Source organism: Chiloscyllium plagiosum, unplaced genomic scaffold, assembly GCF_037043375.1.
Source record: "Chiloscyllium plagiosum isolate Xiang-an unplaced genomic scaffold, Cpla_swu_hap1 HiC_scaffold_28, whole genome shotgun sequence".
Taxonomy (NCBI): domain Eukaryota; kingdom Metazoa; phylum Chordata; class Chondrichthyes; order Orectolobiformes; family Hemiscylliidae; genus Chiloscyllium; species Chiloscyllium plagiosum.
The window spans coordinates 16,791,757-16,805,359 of NW_028270166.1; the positions used below are offsets into that span (position 1 = coordinate 16,791,757).

The following is a 13,603-nucleotide window of genomic DNA, read 5'->3' on the forward strand; positions in this document are numbered from 1 at the left end:
AGTTGGTATTTAATACTTCTACAAGTGCTAACATGTTGATGTTCTCTACATCATGGAATGATCTGTATCTGCATCAAAATGATAAGTTATGTTTTAACTTCAATATTAATTATTGAGAACAATTTTTTCATTCAAATTTAGTACAAGTAATTTCTTTAAAACAACTGCATTAGGTGTTTCCATGGTCACTACGCATGACATCTCCCTGAACTCTCCAAGCACGCAACTGGGCTCATAAACCTACCAATGTCAGAATATTAGCATGAATGTTTATGTGTAGGCTAAGATGACAGTTTTTCTGAGGTAGTAATTAAAAAAGCATTCTTTCCTCAATATCCTAGTTCAGAAATTGAACAGGGTTTCTCTATTACTGTACTGTCTATTGGTGATTTACCTACACTGGTCAGTGCCCACCTTCTTTTATCTTGTCTCTCTCCTCAGCTATAAGTGATATGTTCTGTGAATGTACCTAGTCTCCAGTAATCCTCAGGGGTGCCAGAGACCAAAAGAGTGTGTTCTTTTCATTGGCCATGTACATTCCTCAGTGATGTGTTCACTGGATTGTGTCTTGAGTCTATTCTGATGAATGTACCTCCAAGGTGTGCTTTTGGAGGGTATATGTGAATACATTGCTGGTGCATCCAAAGAGGGTTCTCCTCAGAGGTGGTGTTGTCACAGAAAGGATCAGACTGTAGCCTTTTCCCTATTGAGCATTCCTGAGTACAGGTAGAACCTGTAGAAGAACAGGGAGAGATTTAGTTGGTGAAGTTGGGATCTCATAGAAACCTATAAAAATCTAACAGGACTAGACAGAGTAAATGCAGGAAAGATGTTCCTGATAACTAGGGAATCTAGAATCAGGGGTCACAATCTATCTCATTTAGGACTGAGATGAGAAATCGTTTCACACAGAGAGTGGTGAGCCTGTAGAAAATGGTTCAGGCCAAAATTTGAATATTTTCAAAAAGGAGTTAGTTATAGTCCTTAGGGCTAAAGGGATCAAAGGATATGGGCAGTAGGCAGAAACAGGGTATTGAGATGGATGGCGGAGCAGGGTCAAAATGCCAAATGGCCCACCCTGTTCCTATCTTTGTGTTTCTGAATTGGAGAGAAATGTATGCAGGCCAATGTGTTAGCATTTGTGCTCGTTTGAAAAGAGCAGAACAAAACATTGCTCACTGGGTTGCTGATCTGTTGGCATTGCCTTGTCATCACAAGAATAATCCTGGTCTTCTCTGGATAGCGCAATGGCCCTTTCCTCAAAGGAACTTGATGTCACCACATCAGTGGCCAGTCTTGGCTTGGTTATGGGCCAGTTTTATTCCTGCAGTGAGTTGAGGGAGGAATTGAATTTAATGGGAATGGGTGCAACAGCAGTTTGTGAGCAAACAGTAGCACTGCCAGGTGGTGAGACATGCCCAGCGAATGCACAGGAAGTACAGAGAGCAAGCAGAGCTCATAGCTTGAGAGGATGAAGTGGGTGGGAGCCATTGAGTGGACAGTATGTGATGCTGAGGAATGCAGACTGTAACTGTTTTTGGGATGTCTGTGCAGCGGCAGAGTGAGACAGAGATGGTCCTGTGAGTGTGAGGTAGCAGAAAGAAGATGGTACCACTTGTAGATCAAGTGATAATTGACTTAATTTTCAGCACTATTTGTTTTCCCTTTTCAACAACACTTACCTGTGTTGCCATCTGTGCCCAGGGTGGACAGGTCTGATGCCAAGAATCTTTATTCTACTGGCCGGAAAGAGGATAATCCCATTTTTCTGTGATCCTGACCAACATGCACAAGGCATGTTCTGTGCAGTGGGAAGCAACTATTGTTTTTCTTTGTTGGAGTATCTTGTAGAAGTGACCAGCAAGGCTATGTGGATGGTCCTGGCTTGCAGAACCTGAAGTGGTGTCCAGTTGGCCAGTAAATATGGCATCATACCTTTTGAACCCAGGTTTAATATCGTAGGCCGAAGGGCCTGTTCGGTGCTGTACTTTTCTATGTACTATGTTTTATGACTAATACCAAGAACTTTGAGCCCTCTTGCCATACAATTCACCAAGTAACTCAAGTGATGTGTCACTTGCGTAGACGTGAAGCATGTGACCGGGTGTGATTATACACACAGAATTTGGTCGATGGGAGGCCATCCAATGCTTGAGTTTCAAAAGGGAAAACTCCACTCATAAAGCCAAGCATTGAGTCTCTGTGCTGTCCAGTTCTGTAATCAATGATCAATGAACCATATTTTGTTCTGTGTTAATCTAGTGTGCTTTTTGTTGTACAGTCTCTTTTGGCTATCTCATCACTATATCATGTCTCATTTCTATTGAAATGAGTTCCTTATTCTCAAAATAAAAAATTAATGAGTTGTTCATGTTTCATCATTTTTTCAAGAATAGAAAGCGATGTTAGGAGACAGTTGATGTTTCATATATTACAAATAGCTACAGGAATGTAATAATGCATTTTATAACCATTCTCTGTCAAATATTTCTGACAAATGTAGTTATAGACAAGTGTATTCTTGTTATATTTCTTGCAACAGGAAGCTGTTGGACAATCTTTAGCTTTAATTTAATTGTGTTCCCTTCTATCAGAGTGCTTTTTTCATCAAATTAAAAGTCAGAATGCTTGTGTTTGTAACTTAAAATACCTCTATCAGCCAGGCTGAAATTAGTTTTAGCATTTTCTTTAGGGTATGTTTTGAAGAGACCAATTTTTTTTTTTAAATCCTTCGCCCACACAGAAAATGCTGTGAATTTTGTTAATTCTCCATAATTAAAGTAATTTGAAAATGATCACTTGCAGAGATTGTTCAACCCTACAGCTCAGATTGTATTTAACATCACATTATTTTATGAAAAACAAATTTTTTCTGGCATCGTACATGGATTGTAAGGATTCCCCCTGTGCTGTACTTTGACTTCTTAAAGTTAAGTATAATCATACGATCCTATGAAATAGGAGCAGAATTAGCCATTCAAGCCTTTAAGTCTGCCCCATTATTCAATAAAATGATGGTTAATCTATCCCAGGTCTCACTCCTCTCTTGTTGCAGTTCCTCCACTCCCCCCAGCATTTCAAAAAATCTATCTACCTTCTCTTCAAGTACTTGCAGCGGTCTAGCCCCTAGGGTGGGGATTCCAAGTATTTGTTATCCTTTGACAGAAGAAATCACATCACATCTCAGCTTTAAGGGATTGTTCCCTGTTTCTGTAACAATGTCCTTTGTTTCAAGACCACCCTCCCTGCAACTAGTGGAAACATCCATCTCAACATTTATCTTGTCAAGTGCCCTCAGAATTCTGTATGTTTCAGAAAGATCATTTCTCATTCTTCCTAAAATCTAAAAAGTGGAGGCCTACCTGTTTCGCTGGGGCATGCATGTCCTCTATTTTAGGATTATCGACATGGTGTTTAATCAAGAGAAAATGAAAATAAAAATGACTATTCTGTGAGCACATGATGTATCACCAATTGTGAAATATTTAATTTCTTATAGATAGATGAATTGATTTAGAAACATATGCCATCTTATCCATTTATATCTAAATACAGATTAATTCTTCTCTTCAACACCTTGCTCATCTCCTATTCATTTCCCTTCCCCTTTGTCCTTCCACTTCATTTCCTATCCTGTTCCCCAACACTCTCAAAACTGAAAATGGTACAGTAATCTACCAAATTAAATGATCTGTTGTTAATTTTCGAACATCGAAGAGTTCAATTAAAAAGTGAGGTGGAGCAGATAAAAGGATACAATATTTAAGCAATGTTTTTAATTTATTTTTGATTTTCCATTTTCTTTTTCCTTTATTCAACAGAATGATTCCTGGAGTGAGCTCTATTCTTTTGCACTGTTTAAGGCAATGAGCCACATGCTCTGTATAGGCTATGGCCGCCAAGCTCCAGAAAGCATGTCTGATATCTGGCTGACAATGCTAAGCATGATAGTTGGTGCCACCTGTTATGCCATGTTTATTGGTCATGCGACTGCCCTAATCCAATCTTTGGATTCATCGCGTCGTCAGTACCAAGAAAAGGTAGGATGCTTATATGAACATTTTCAATGTGTAATACCATCACAGTGATTTAACATTGTCCATAAAATGTTGGGATCAGTGCAATTCTCAATGAATCAACATTAACCAGATCACACATTTCATCAAGGCTTCTGTGTGAGTAATGTACATAATAAGATCATATCTATGAGCATATCCATGCAATATCATTGCACATAAATTGTCTCTGAAACCATTGGCAATGTGTATATTGGTAAAATAGCACGCACCGACAAACAGCTACTCAGAATATTACATTTTATAATAGATTAATGATCTACAACCAACATGGATACACAGGGAAAAGATTCTGAATGACATTCAGGAAACGGTATCCAAAATAAACATACTACAATGTATCCAGGCTCTGAAAATTGTGGTCAGTTAATGCAAGAAAGCCTTTTACTTGAGATTAAATGATTTGAGTTTCAGGGTAAATCTTGGGAAATGATATGTGAGTGACTAGAAGGTCAGGTACTTGTGGGTATTATTTTGAAGTATTATATATATTGGAGGAAGTACTGGAAGTATTGATATTATGGTATTAGTGGGTTTTTTTAAATTATATTAGTGCCTTAACTTTAACTCAATGTAAAATTACAAATTCACAAACAATACTAAACTGCTGATGGGTAAACAAATTAAGAAGAGGCAAGCAAACTGCAGAGCAAGTTAGGTAAGGTAGTAATTGATCAAATGAAATTAAGAGAAGTGTGAAATATTGTTGCCTATTTTTTCCTAAGTGCTTCATGAATTGGATCAGAAGAGATGATGGTGAGGACGAAAGAGTTATAGGGGTAACTATGGTCAGCACATCAGAGAAAAAATATTTAATTATACAATCAAAATATCAGAGAGTGCATCAGAGGGAGTTGTTTATTGGTTGTTTCACATTATTGCTTCCAATTCTGGTTATCGAGACTCTAGGAAGACATTACAAAGTGTAACAAAAAATGAACACATGACTGACCATTCATGTCAGAAGGAACCAAGGCATTTCAAGGAGAAAAGTATGGAGACGTTTGTTAAAATGTAAAATGACACTTTAACATAACACTATAAGCATAGTTGCCGAATGATTCGTACTGACACCAGAGTTGTAGTGAGACTCTGGAACCTGATCTGACCCTGGAAAGATATCAGTGGGAGCTTATGGAGGGAATGGTCTAACAGCAAAGTTTTTGATATTATGTAAAGTGTATGCAGATTCATTATAATATGAAGTCAGGTTCCAAATATGCTCAATGATTCCTTTGGAGACTTTTAAAAATAACTGGAATAGTAGCTCGAGAAAAGGTGCAGAAAAGTTTCATAGTAATATTTCCAGGGAATATCAGTTGGGCAGATAAATTGGAGAAATTAGAGAAGAGAAGATTAGCAGGATATTTGATAGAAATGTTCAAATTTAGTGGGGTGTTATGGACAGAGCTATGGAGAAATTGTGGAAGAATTGAAACCAGAGGAGACTGAGTGAGGGTAATTGCCAAAAGAAACAATAGTGATGCTAAGGAGAACCTTTTTAAGAAATGAGTGGTTGGCATCTTGAACGTACCTGCCTGTGGGTGTATCAAAAATAACCCGGACATTCTGAGTATAAAACAAAAATCTACTAGTGTCGTGAAAAATACTTGAAGTTGTGATGGCTCCAAAGTCTCAGACAAGGCATTAAGTAAAGTTGGCAAGAAATATTTAAGCAGCTTCAGGCAAAGCAAACATGGGAATTGGAAATTATTTGTGGATCCATGAAGAAAAGATAAATAATGGGACTAAGTGAGTTCCTCCTGAAAACCAGCAGAGTCACAGTGGGCTGGACAGTTCCTCTGTGTTCTGACGATTTTATGAATGTTCTGTGATAAATAATTTGAGTTTTGACATAAAGTTAAAAGTGAAAATTAAGTTAAAATTGCTTGTGAGGACCTCTTGCATATTTGTAACCAAACAATTTCATAGGAGATATTTGATGATATTTTATGGTTCAAACCTATTCTGCAGCCACTGTTTTAAGACTGTTCATGTTTTTAACAAAATCGTTCATGGGATGTAGACATCACTGCCTGGCCAGCATTTATTATCCATCCCAGTTGCCCTTGAGAAGGTGGTGATGAGCTACCTTCTTGAACCGCTGCAATCTGTAAGCTATGCTCAAAATACCACTTCAGAGGGAGATTCACAAGTTTGACCCAGCGACACTAAAGGACAAGTGATATATTTTCAAGTCAGGATGATGAGTAGCTTGGAGGAAAATTGGGGTGATGGTGTTCTCATGTATATGCTACCTTCCATCTTTCTAAGTAGTAGTGATCGTGGATTTGGATGGTCATGTTCAAGGTGTCTGCAGTACAACTTGTAGACGTTGCACATTACTATTGCCGAGCATTGGTGGGGGTGGAGGGAGTGAATGTTTTTGGCTGTGGTGCTAATCAAATGGATTACTTTGTCCTGGATTGTGTCAAGCCTCCTGAGTGTTACTGGAACTGTGTTCACCTAGGCAGTTTTCCATCACACTTGTGGCATGTGTCTTGTAGATGGTGGACAGGCTTTGGGCAGTCTGGAGGTGAGTTACTCTCTATAGGATGCCAAGCCCCTCATTTGCTCTTGTGTATATTTTTAATCAACTTGCTCAGGGCAGGGGATGTTTAAAGCTGGACCTTCTAGTTTAGAGGTAGGGACACTACCACTGCACCACAAGAGCCCTTAAATTATTATGGCTAGTCCTATTTAGTTTCTGAAGGGCTTATGCCTGAAACGTCGACCCTCCTGCTCCTCGGATGCTGCCTGAACTGTTGTGCTTTTCCAGCACCACACTCTCGAGTCTGATCGCCAGCATCTGCAGTCCTCACTTTCTCCCAGTTTAGCTCCTGGTCAATGTTGATAAATTATGCATTGTATAAATTTGTTTTTCATAGAGGACGTGAATAAGATCATAACAAGAAATAAAAGCAGGACTAGTTCTGATACAGGATCCTATTTACTGTGTTGCTGTCAATGGACAGATGACATGGTCCACCAAGGACCATTTTGCAAATTTTGTTGAAGCTGCCAATCATTCTGATGAAGGGTCATCGGACTCAAAGCATTAACTTTGCTTCCCCCCCACAGAGGCTGCCAGTCCTGCTGAGTTTCTCTAGCACTTCCTGTTTTTGCTTCAGATTGAGTCATAGAGTCATAGAGATGTACAGCATGGAAACAAACCCTTCGGTCCAATTCATCCATGCTGACCAGATATCCCAACCCAATCTAGTCCCACCTGCCAGCACCCGGCCCATATTCCTCCAGTCCTTTCCTATTCATATACCCATCCAGATGCCTTTTAAATGTTGCATTTGTACCAGCCTCCACCACTTCCTCTAGCAGCTCATTCCTCTGCGTGAAAATGTTGCTCCGTGGGTCTCTTTTATATCTTTCCCCTCTCACCCTAAAGCTATGTCCTCTAGTTCTGGACTCCCCCACCCAAGGGAAATGACTTTACCTTTTATCCTATCCATGCCCCTCATGATTTTATAAACCTCTATGAGGTCACCTGTCAGCCTCCGACGCGCCAGGGAAAACAGCCCCAGCCTGTTCAGCCTCTCCCTATAGCTCAAATCCTCCAACCCTGGCAACATCCTTATAAATCTTTTCCGAATCCTTTCAAGTTTCACAACATCTTTCCGATAGGAAGGAGACCAGAATTGCACGCAATATTCCAACAGTGGCCTAACCAATGTCCTGTACAGCTCACCAGCTTCTGCAGTTCTTTGTTTTATTTTAGTTGCTCCCATAGCCTTGTTGCAATTAACATTGCCCAGTGAGATCAATATTGCACGCATGAGCATAATTTCATAAAATGGTGCCAGGAGCACAGGGGTTATTGGTGGCAAGTGTATCCAGGAGTTGTGCCTTCAGGACAGGAAGGTGATAAACGAAGACAAAGGAAATGAAGAGAAATGCAACTATTATAAACTTTGAAACTGCTGAATCACAGTCGAAAGTGAAACCATTATGTAACATGTGTTTTTAGAATTTGGTCAATTGATTCACTGTATATTGTTTTATCTGTCCTTCACTGAAGCCAAAATGCAAGTTCAAATTTCTTACAAGCTTCAGTGATTCAATTGTGCTGTGATGGCATGAATGGCTGCCAAATTGTGCAGCAAACAGCTAAACCTAAGTCGTGACCACATTTTGTCAGTCAGTAAATTAAGTCAGTAAACTACACAAGAACTGATATCTTAAAAATAACTAAATTTCAGTGCCAAGGTTTCTCAATGGAAAATATAACTGATTAAAAATGAAATGGGAAATTGAGAGTCTTTCAAATGGCTGTTTAATATTGATTTTCTTCTCAGCAGAGACTTATTACAGGCTTCTCTAATAGAAAGAAAGAGTATTTACTAATTGTGGAAACAACTCAAGCTGTTTTGTAGCAACCAAATAAAAAGCTTTTCTGATTGTAGTCCCTGATATTTTGGAGGTTCTCAAAGATATTTCATTGAAATCCCTGTGGTTATTAAATGGGTGAAATTTTTGAGACTAATTGTGGAAGTGGAGGCCCAGTCATTGAGCCTCCTTAAGGCAGAGTTAGCTAGGTTCTTGATCAGGAAGGGGATCAAAGGTTATGGGGAGAAGGCATGAAAATGGGTTAAAAAAAATCAACTATTATCATATGGCAGAGCAGACTCAATATGCCAAAAGCCCAAATTCTGCTCCTATATCTGGAGGTGTGAACCTTGAAAGGGTTGAGAAACGATTTACAAGGATGTTGCCAGGTTTGGAGGATTTGAGCTATAAGGAGAGGCTGAATAGGCTGGGGCTGTTTTCCCTGGGGTGTCGGAGGCTCAGGGGTGACCTTATAGAGGTTTATTAAATCATGAGGGGCGTGGATAGGGTAAATAGGCAAGGTCTTTTTTCCGGAGTGAAGAAATCCAAAACTAGAGGGCATAGGTTTAAGTTCAGAGAGGAAACATTTAAAAAGGACCTCTGAGGCAAATATTTCTTGCAGAGGGTGGTGCGTACATGGAATGAGCTGCCAGAGGAAGTGGTGGAGGCTGGTACAATTACAGTTATAGTTAAAAGGCTTCAGGAGGGGAACATGAATAGGCAGGGTTTAGGGGGATATGGACCAAATGCTGGCAAATGGGATTAGATTAATTTGTGATATCTGATCAGCATGGACAAGTTAGACCAAAGGCCCTGTTTCCATGCTGTACATCTCTATGACTCTAAGTGGGCCAAAAACTGGGAGGTACGTCCATTGAAGGTGGGCTGGGTTTCATCGCGCGATTATGTTTTGAGCTCATTGTATTGTCATGCATGAGTGCAACACCAAATGTTATGGGCAAGCATGCAGAGGATTTTGCACCTGCCTGCAATATCCAGATGCTATATTTAAAATATATTTGGATACCACCATACCCTCTACCACCCAGGAGGATCACTCAACCTCTGTTCGTCAAAACTACCCACCCTGAAGATGTCACCCTGATGATTTATTGGTGCCTCCCCATGATTCAGGAGGCTATCCAGGAGAGAAGGAAGGTGCTTTTCTGTGGGGATGGCAACAAAAGACTGTTATGACTGAAGTCATGATTTGGAGATGCCGGTGTTGGACTGGGGTGTACAAAGTTAAAAATCACACAACACCAGGTTATAGTCCAACAGGTTTAATTGGAAGCACACTAGCTTTCGGAGCGACCACCTCCACTACCACCTGATGAAGGAGCGTCGCTCTGAAAGCGAGTGTGCTTCCAATTAAACTTATGACTGATGAAGACAGGCTGAAAGAGGTGGCAGCAGAGGTTGGCATGTGTGGATGGCTCAAGACTACCTGGCAGTACTGTCATAAGAGGGCAAATTGACCCTATGTTTTGCCAGGGTAGGCGCCAATGCAAAATATTCATGTGTACATGCTGATGTTCCTTAATGTGAAGGGGGGATACTTGACGTAAATTTCCTCATCTTCTAGGAGTTTACTGAGCTGACAGGAGAGCAAGGGGAATGTGCCTGTTTTGAAGCCAAGATCAGCTATTTGCAGTCATCCAAGCAGTTACTCCCAGTTGCACATCAAGCAGCAAATTCTTCATAAAATCATTGGGAAAGAAGGTACCTCGTTAGGCTAACAAGTCTTACTTTCCCTATGTGGCCTCCATACACCACTCATGCAGGAAGGCATGCAGAGAGATGTCAGGTCATTTGCATTTGTCCTGTGCATCCTCTGAGAGGACTTATTTTGAAAACTGATTTAAAGAAAGATTGCTACAAATGTTTCTTTCACCCTTTACCACCCTCTCCATCACTAGAAATGGTCTTCTCCTTGCTGCGACATTCATTGTCTTTTTTCAAAATTGCCTCCAGAGGTTTTTCACCTGACTACTTTCCTCAATACTCCTGCTCTTTCATTTGACACCACTCCCAAACAGATTCCTAAAATGACACTGCCCTTATTCAGTTATTATGCTTATCCCATTGTGTTGCCCACCCTTAATATGCAACTACCACACTCATGATTAAGTAATTAAGTATATTTATGGCTGAAATAGGTTTGTAATCAGTAAGGCAATTGTGGATTAAGGGGAAAAAGCAAGAAAGTGAAGTTGAGATCAGCCATGGTTTTGTTGAATGGCCTACTGTGGTTCCTGTGTTTTTATGGTTACCCTTTCTTGTCTTGTTATCCCTCTCCCTTTGATTCTCCCACCACATCCCAGTTTGTTCCCTTCATTCTTCAGGAGGAAGAAGCGTACCTCACCAGTTATGTGCAGTATTGCACGCATGAGCATAATTTCAGTGAGTTGAGATGTTGTTGAGTAATCAGAACTTGCTAATGAATGTAAAAGCTGCCCTGTCTGTAAGTTTCTGAGAACATATTAACCTTACTTTAACTTGCTGCCAGGAAAATGAGGTTTTGCCTTCTGCCTTCAAAAGGCTCATCCGATATGCACTACGAGTACTCCTTTAGAGACAGTGAATAGCAAAGTTAATTAGATGAAACTATAATAAAACTCTGAATACATGCCAGACTTGCATTCGTACTGTTAAAAATATCTACTGGAGAATAAAAAAATTGTAATCCTTTAGATGCCTATCCTGCCCGTGAACAAACAAAAAGATATATTAGATTAAATTCCCTATAGTATGGAAACAGGCCCTTTGGCCCAACAAGTCCACACTGACCCACTGAAGAGTGACCCACCCAGACCCATTCCCCTACACTATATTTGCCCCCAACTAATGCACTTAACACTATAGGCAATTTAGCATGGCCAATTCAACTGACCTGCACATCTTTAGATTGTGGGAGGAAACCAGAGCACCCGGAGGAAACCCACGCAGACACGGGGAGAATGTGCAAACTCCACACAGACAGCCACTCTGCTGCTCCTAATATTCTCATCTAATAGATTGCCGGAAGTTTCAATTGTTCTTGAATCAGTAGACAGCCTGCTGACCTGAAGCCATTATTACATTTTGAAACCTAGTTAGACATTCATAATGGCTACAGCTATCTTTACACAAGCATCAAGATGTATTTCCTGAAACTGACAGAATAAAGTAGTGTCCCATTTCCTTTTCAGGGGAAACAGGTGCAAAAAGCATCTTCAACTTTAAAAGGCAGATTTCTTTCAATTCAAATCATTGTGCAAAACATGATATCAGGCTGACTTGACATTTCATGATATCTTTGAGGTATTATGGCACTTTCTCCAATGGAAAAAAACACGGCAGTCCATGACAAGACTTACACATTGGTGTTGAATTCATGGATCACCCTACCTTGGCCCGATAGATCTGTATAGTTGAATCACTGCATTGAAGACATATGTGGATAAATTTCCTGGTCCTGCACAGATATATCCAAGAACACCGCAAGAGGCTAGAGAAGAAATTCCGGGGGCCCCAGCTGATATTTTTTGCAGCATCATTAGTCACGGGTGAGGTCCTGGAATACTGGAGGGTGGCGAATGTTGTGCCCTTATTCAAGAAGGGCTGCAAAGAAAAACCTGGAAACTATAGACCAGTAAGCCTAGCATCTGTGGTAGGTAAGTTACTTGATAAGATTCTGAAAGATAAGGTATACATTCATTTGGAAAGACAGACTTGAATAGCAATGGTCAGCATGGCTATGTGCATGGGAGATCATGCCTCACAAATTTGTTAGAGTTCTTTGATGAAGTGACCAGAAAGGTTGAGGAGCGCAGGGCGGTAGACGTAGTCTATATGGATTTCAGTAAGGTCTTTGATAAGATTCCACTTTGTATGCTACTCTGGAAAGTTAGATAGTATGGAATCCAGGGGAGCTGGCAAATTGGATGCGCAATTGGCTTGATGGTAGGAAGCAGAGGGAAATAGTGGAAGGATGCTTGTCAGACTGGAGGCCTGTGACTAGTGCAGTGCCTCAGGGATCGGTGCTGGGCCCATTATTATTTGTTATCTATATCAATGACTTGGATGAGAATGTATAAGGCATGATTAGTAAGTTTGCAGATGACACTAAAATATGAAATATCATGGACAGTGAGGAAGGTTATCAGAAATTGCAGCAGGACCTTGATCAGCCGGGAAAGTGGGCCGAGAAATGGCAAACAGAGTTTAATATAGATAAGTGTGAGGACCTGCATTTTGGAAAATTAAATCAAGGTAGGAGTTTCATGGTGAATGGTAGGGCCTTAAGGAGTGTAGTGGAACAGAGGGACCTTGGAGTTCAGGTTCAACGATTCTTTGAAAGTGGAGTCACACATATACAGGGCTGTGAAGAATGCTTTTGGCACACTGGCCTTCATCAATCAGGGCATGAGTAAAGAAGTTGGGAAGTTATGTTGCAGTTATACAGGAGCTGGAAATGTGTTGCTGGAAAAGTGCAGCAGGTCAGGCAGCATCCAGGGAACAGGAGAATCGACGTTTCGGGCATAAGCCCTTCTTCAGAAATGGGGAAAGTTTGTCCAGCAGGCTAAGATAAAAGGTAGGGAGGAGGGACTTGGGGGAGGGGCGTCGGAAATGTGATAGGTGGAAAGAGGTCAAGGTGAGGGTGATAGGTCAGACTGGGGTGGGGGCGGAGAGGTCGGGAAGAAGATCTCAGGTTAGGAAGGCGGTGCTGAATTTGATGGATTTGACTGAGACAGGGTGGGGGGAGGGGAAATGAGGAAACTGGTGAAATCCGAGTTCATCCCTTGTGGTTGGAGGGTTCCTAGCCGGAAGATGAGGCGTTCTTCCTCCAACCGTCGTTTTGTTGTGGTATGACGATGGAGGAGTCCAAAGACCTGCATATCCTTGGTGGAGTGGGAGGGGGAATTGAAATGTTGAGCTACAGGGTGGTTGGGTTGGTTGGTCCGGGTGTCCCAGAGGTGTTCTCTGAAACGCTCCGCAAGTAGCCGGCCTGTCTCCCCAATATAGAGGAGGCCACATCGGGTGCAGAGGATGCAATAGATGATATGTGTGGAGGTGCAGGTGAATCTGTGGCGGATATGGAAGTTTCCTTTGGGGCCTTGGAGGGAGGTGAGGGGGGAGGTGTGGGCGCAAGTCTTGCACCTTCTGCGGTTGCAGAGGAAGGTGCCGGGAGTGGAGGTTGGGTT

The 13,603-nt window shown here is 41.1% G+C and overlaps 1 protein-coding gene across 2 annotated transcripts in view; it reads left to right on the forward strand.

Moving 5' to 3' along the window:
• Positions 1-13,603, forward strand: part of LOC122565372 (potassium/sodium hyperpolarization-activated cyclic nucleotide-gated channel 2) — a 129,395-nt gene that overhangs the window by 45,559 nt on the left and 70,233 nt on the right. The window contains exon 4 of one of the 2 annotated variants that reach the window (XM_043721281.2): positions 3,822-4,040. The exons of the other annotated variant lie outside the window; for it this stretch is intronic. Within the exon in view, the coding sequence (XP_043577216.1) occupies positions 3,822-4,040 (219 nt within the window). The remainder of the gene's footprint in view (positions 1-3,821; positions 4,041-13,603) is intronic. 2 annotated transcript variants of the gene reach the window in all.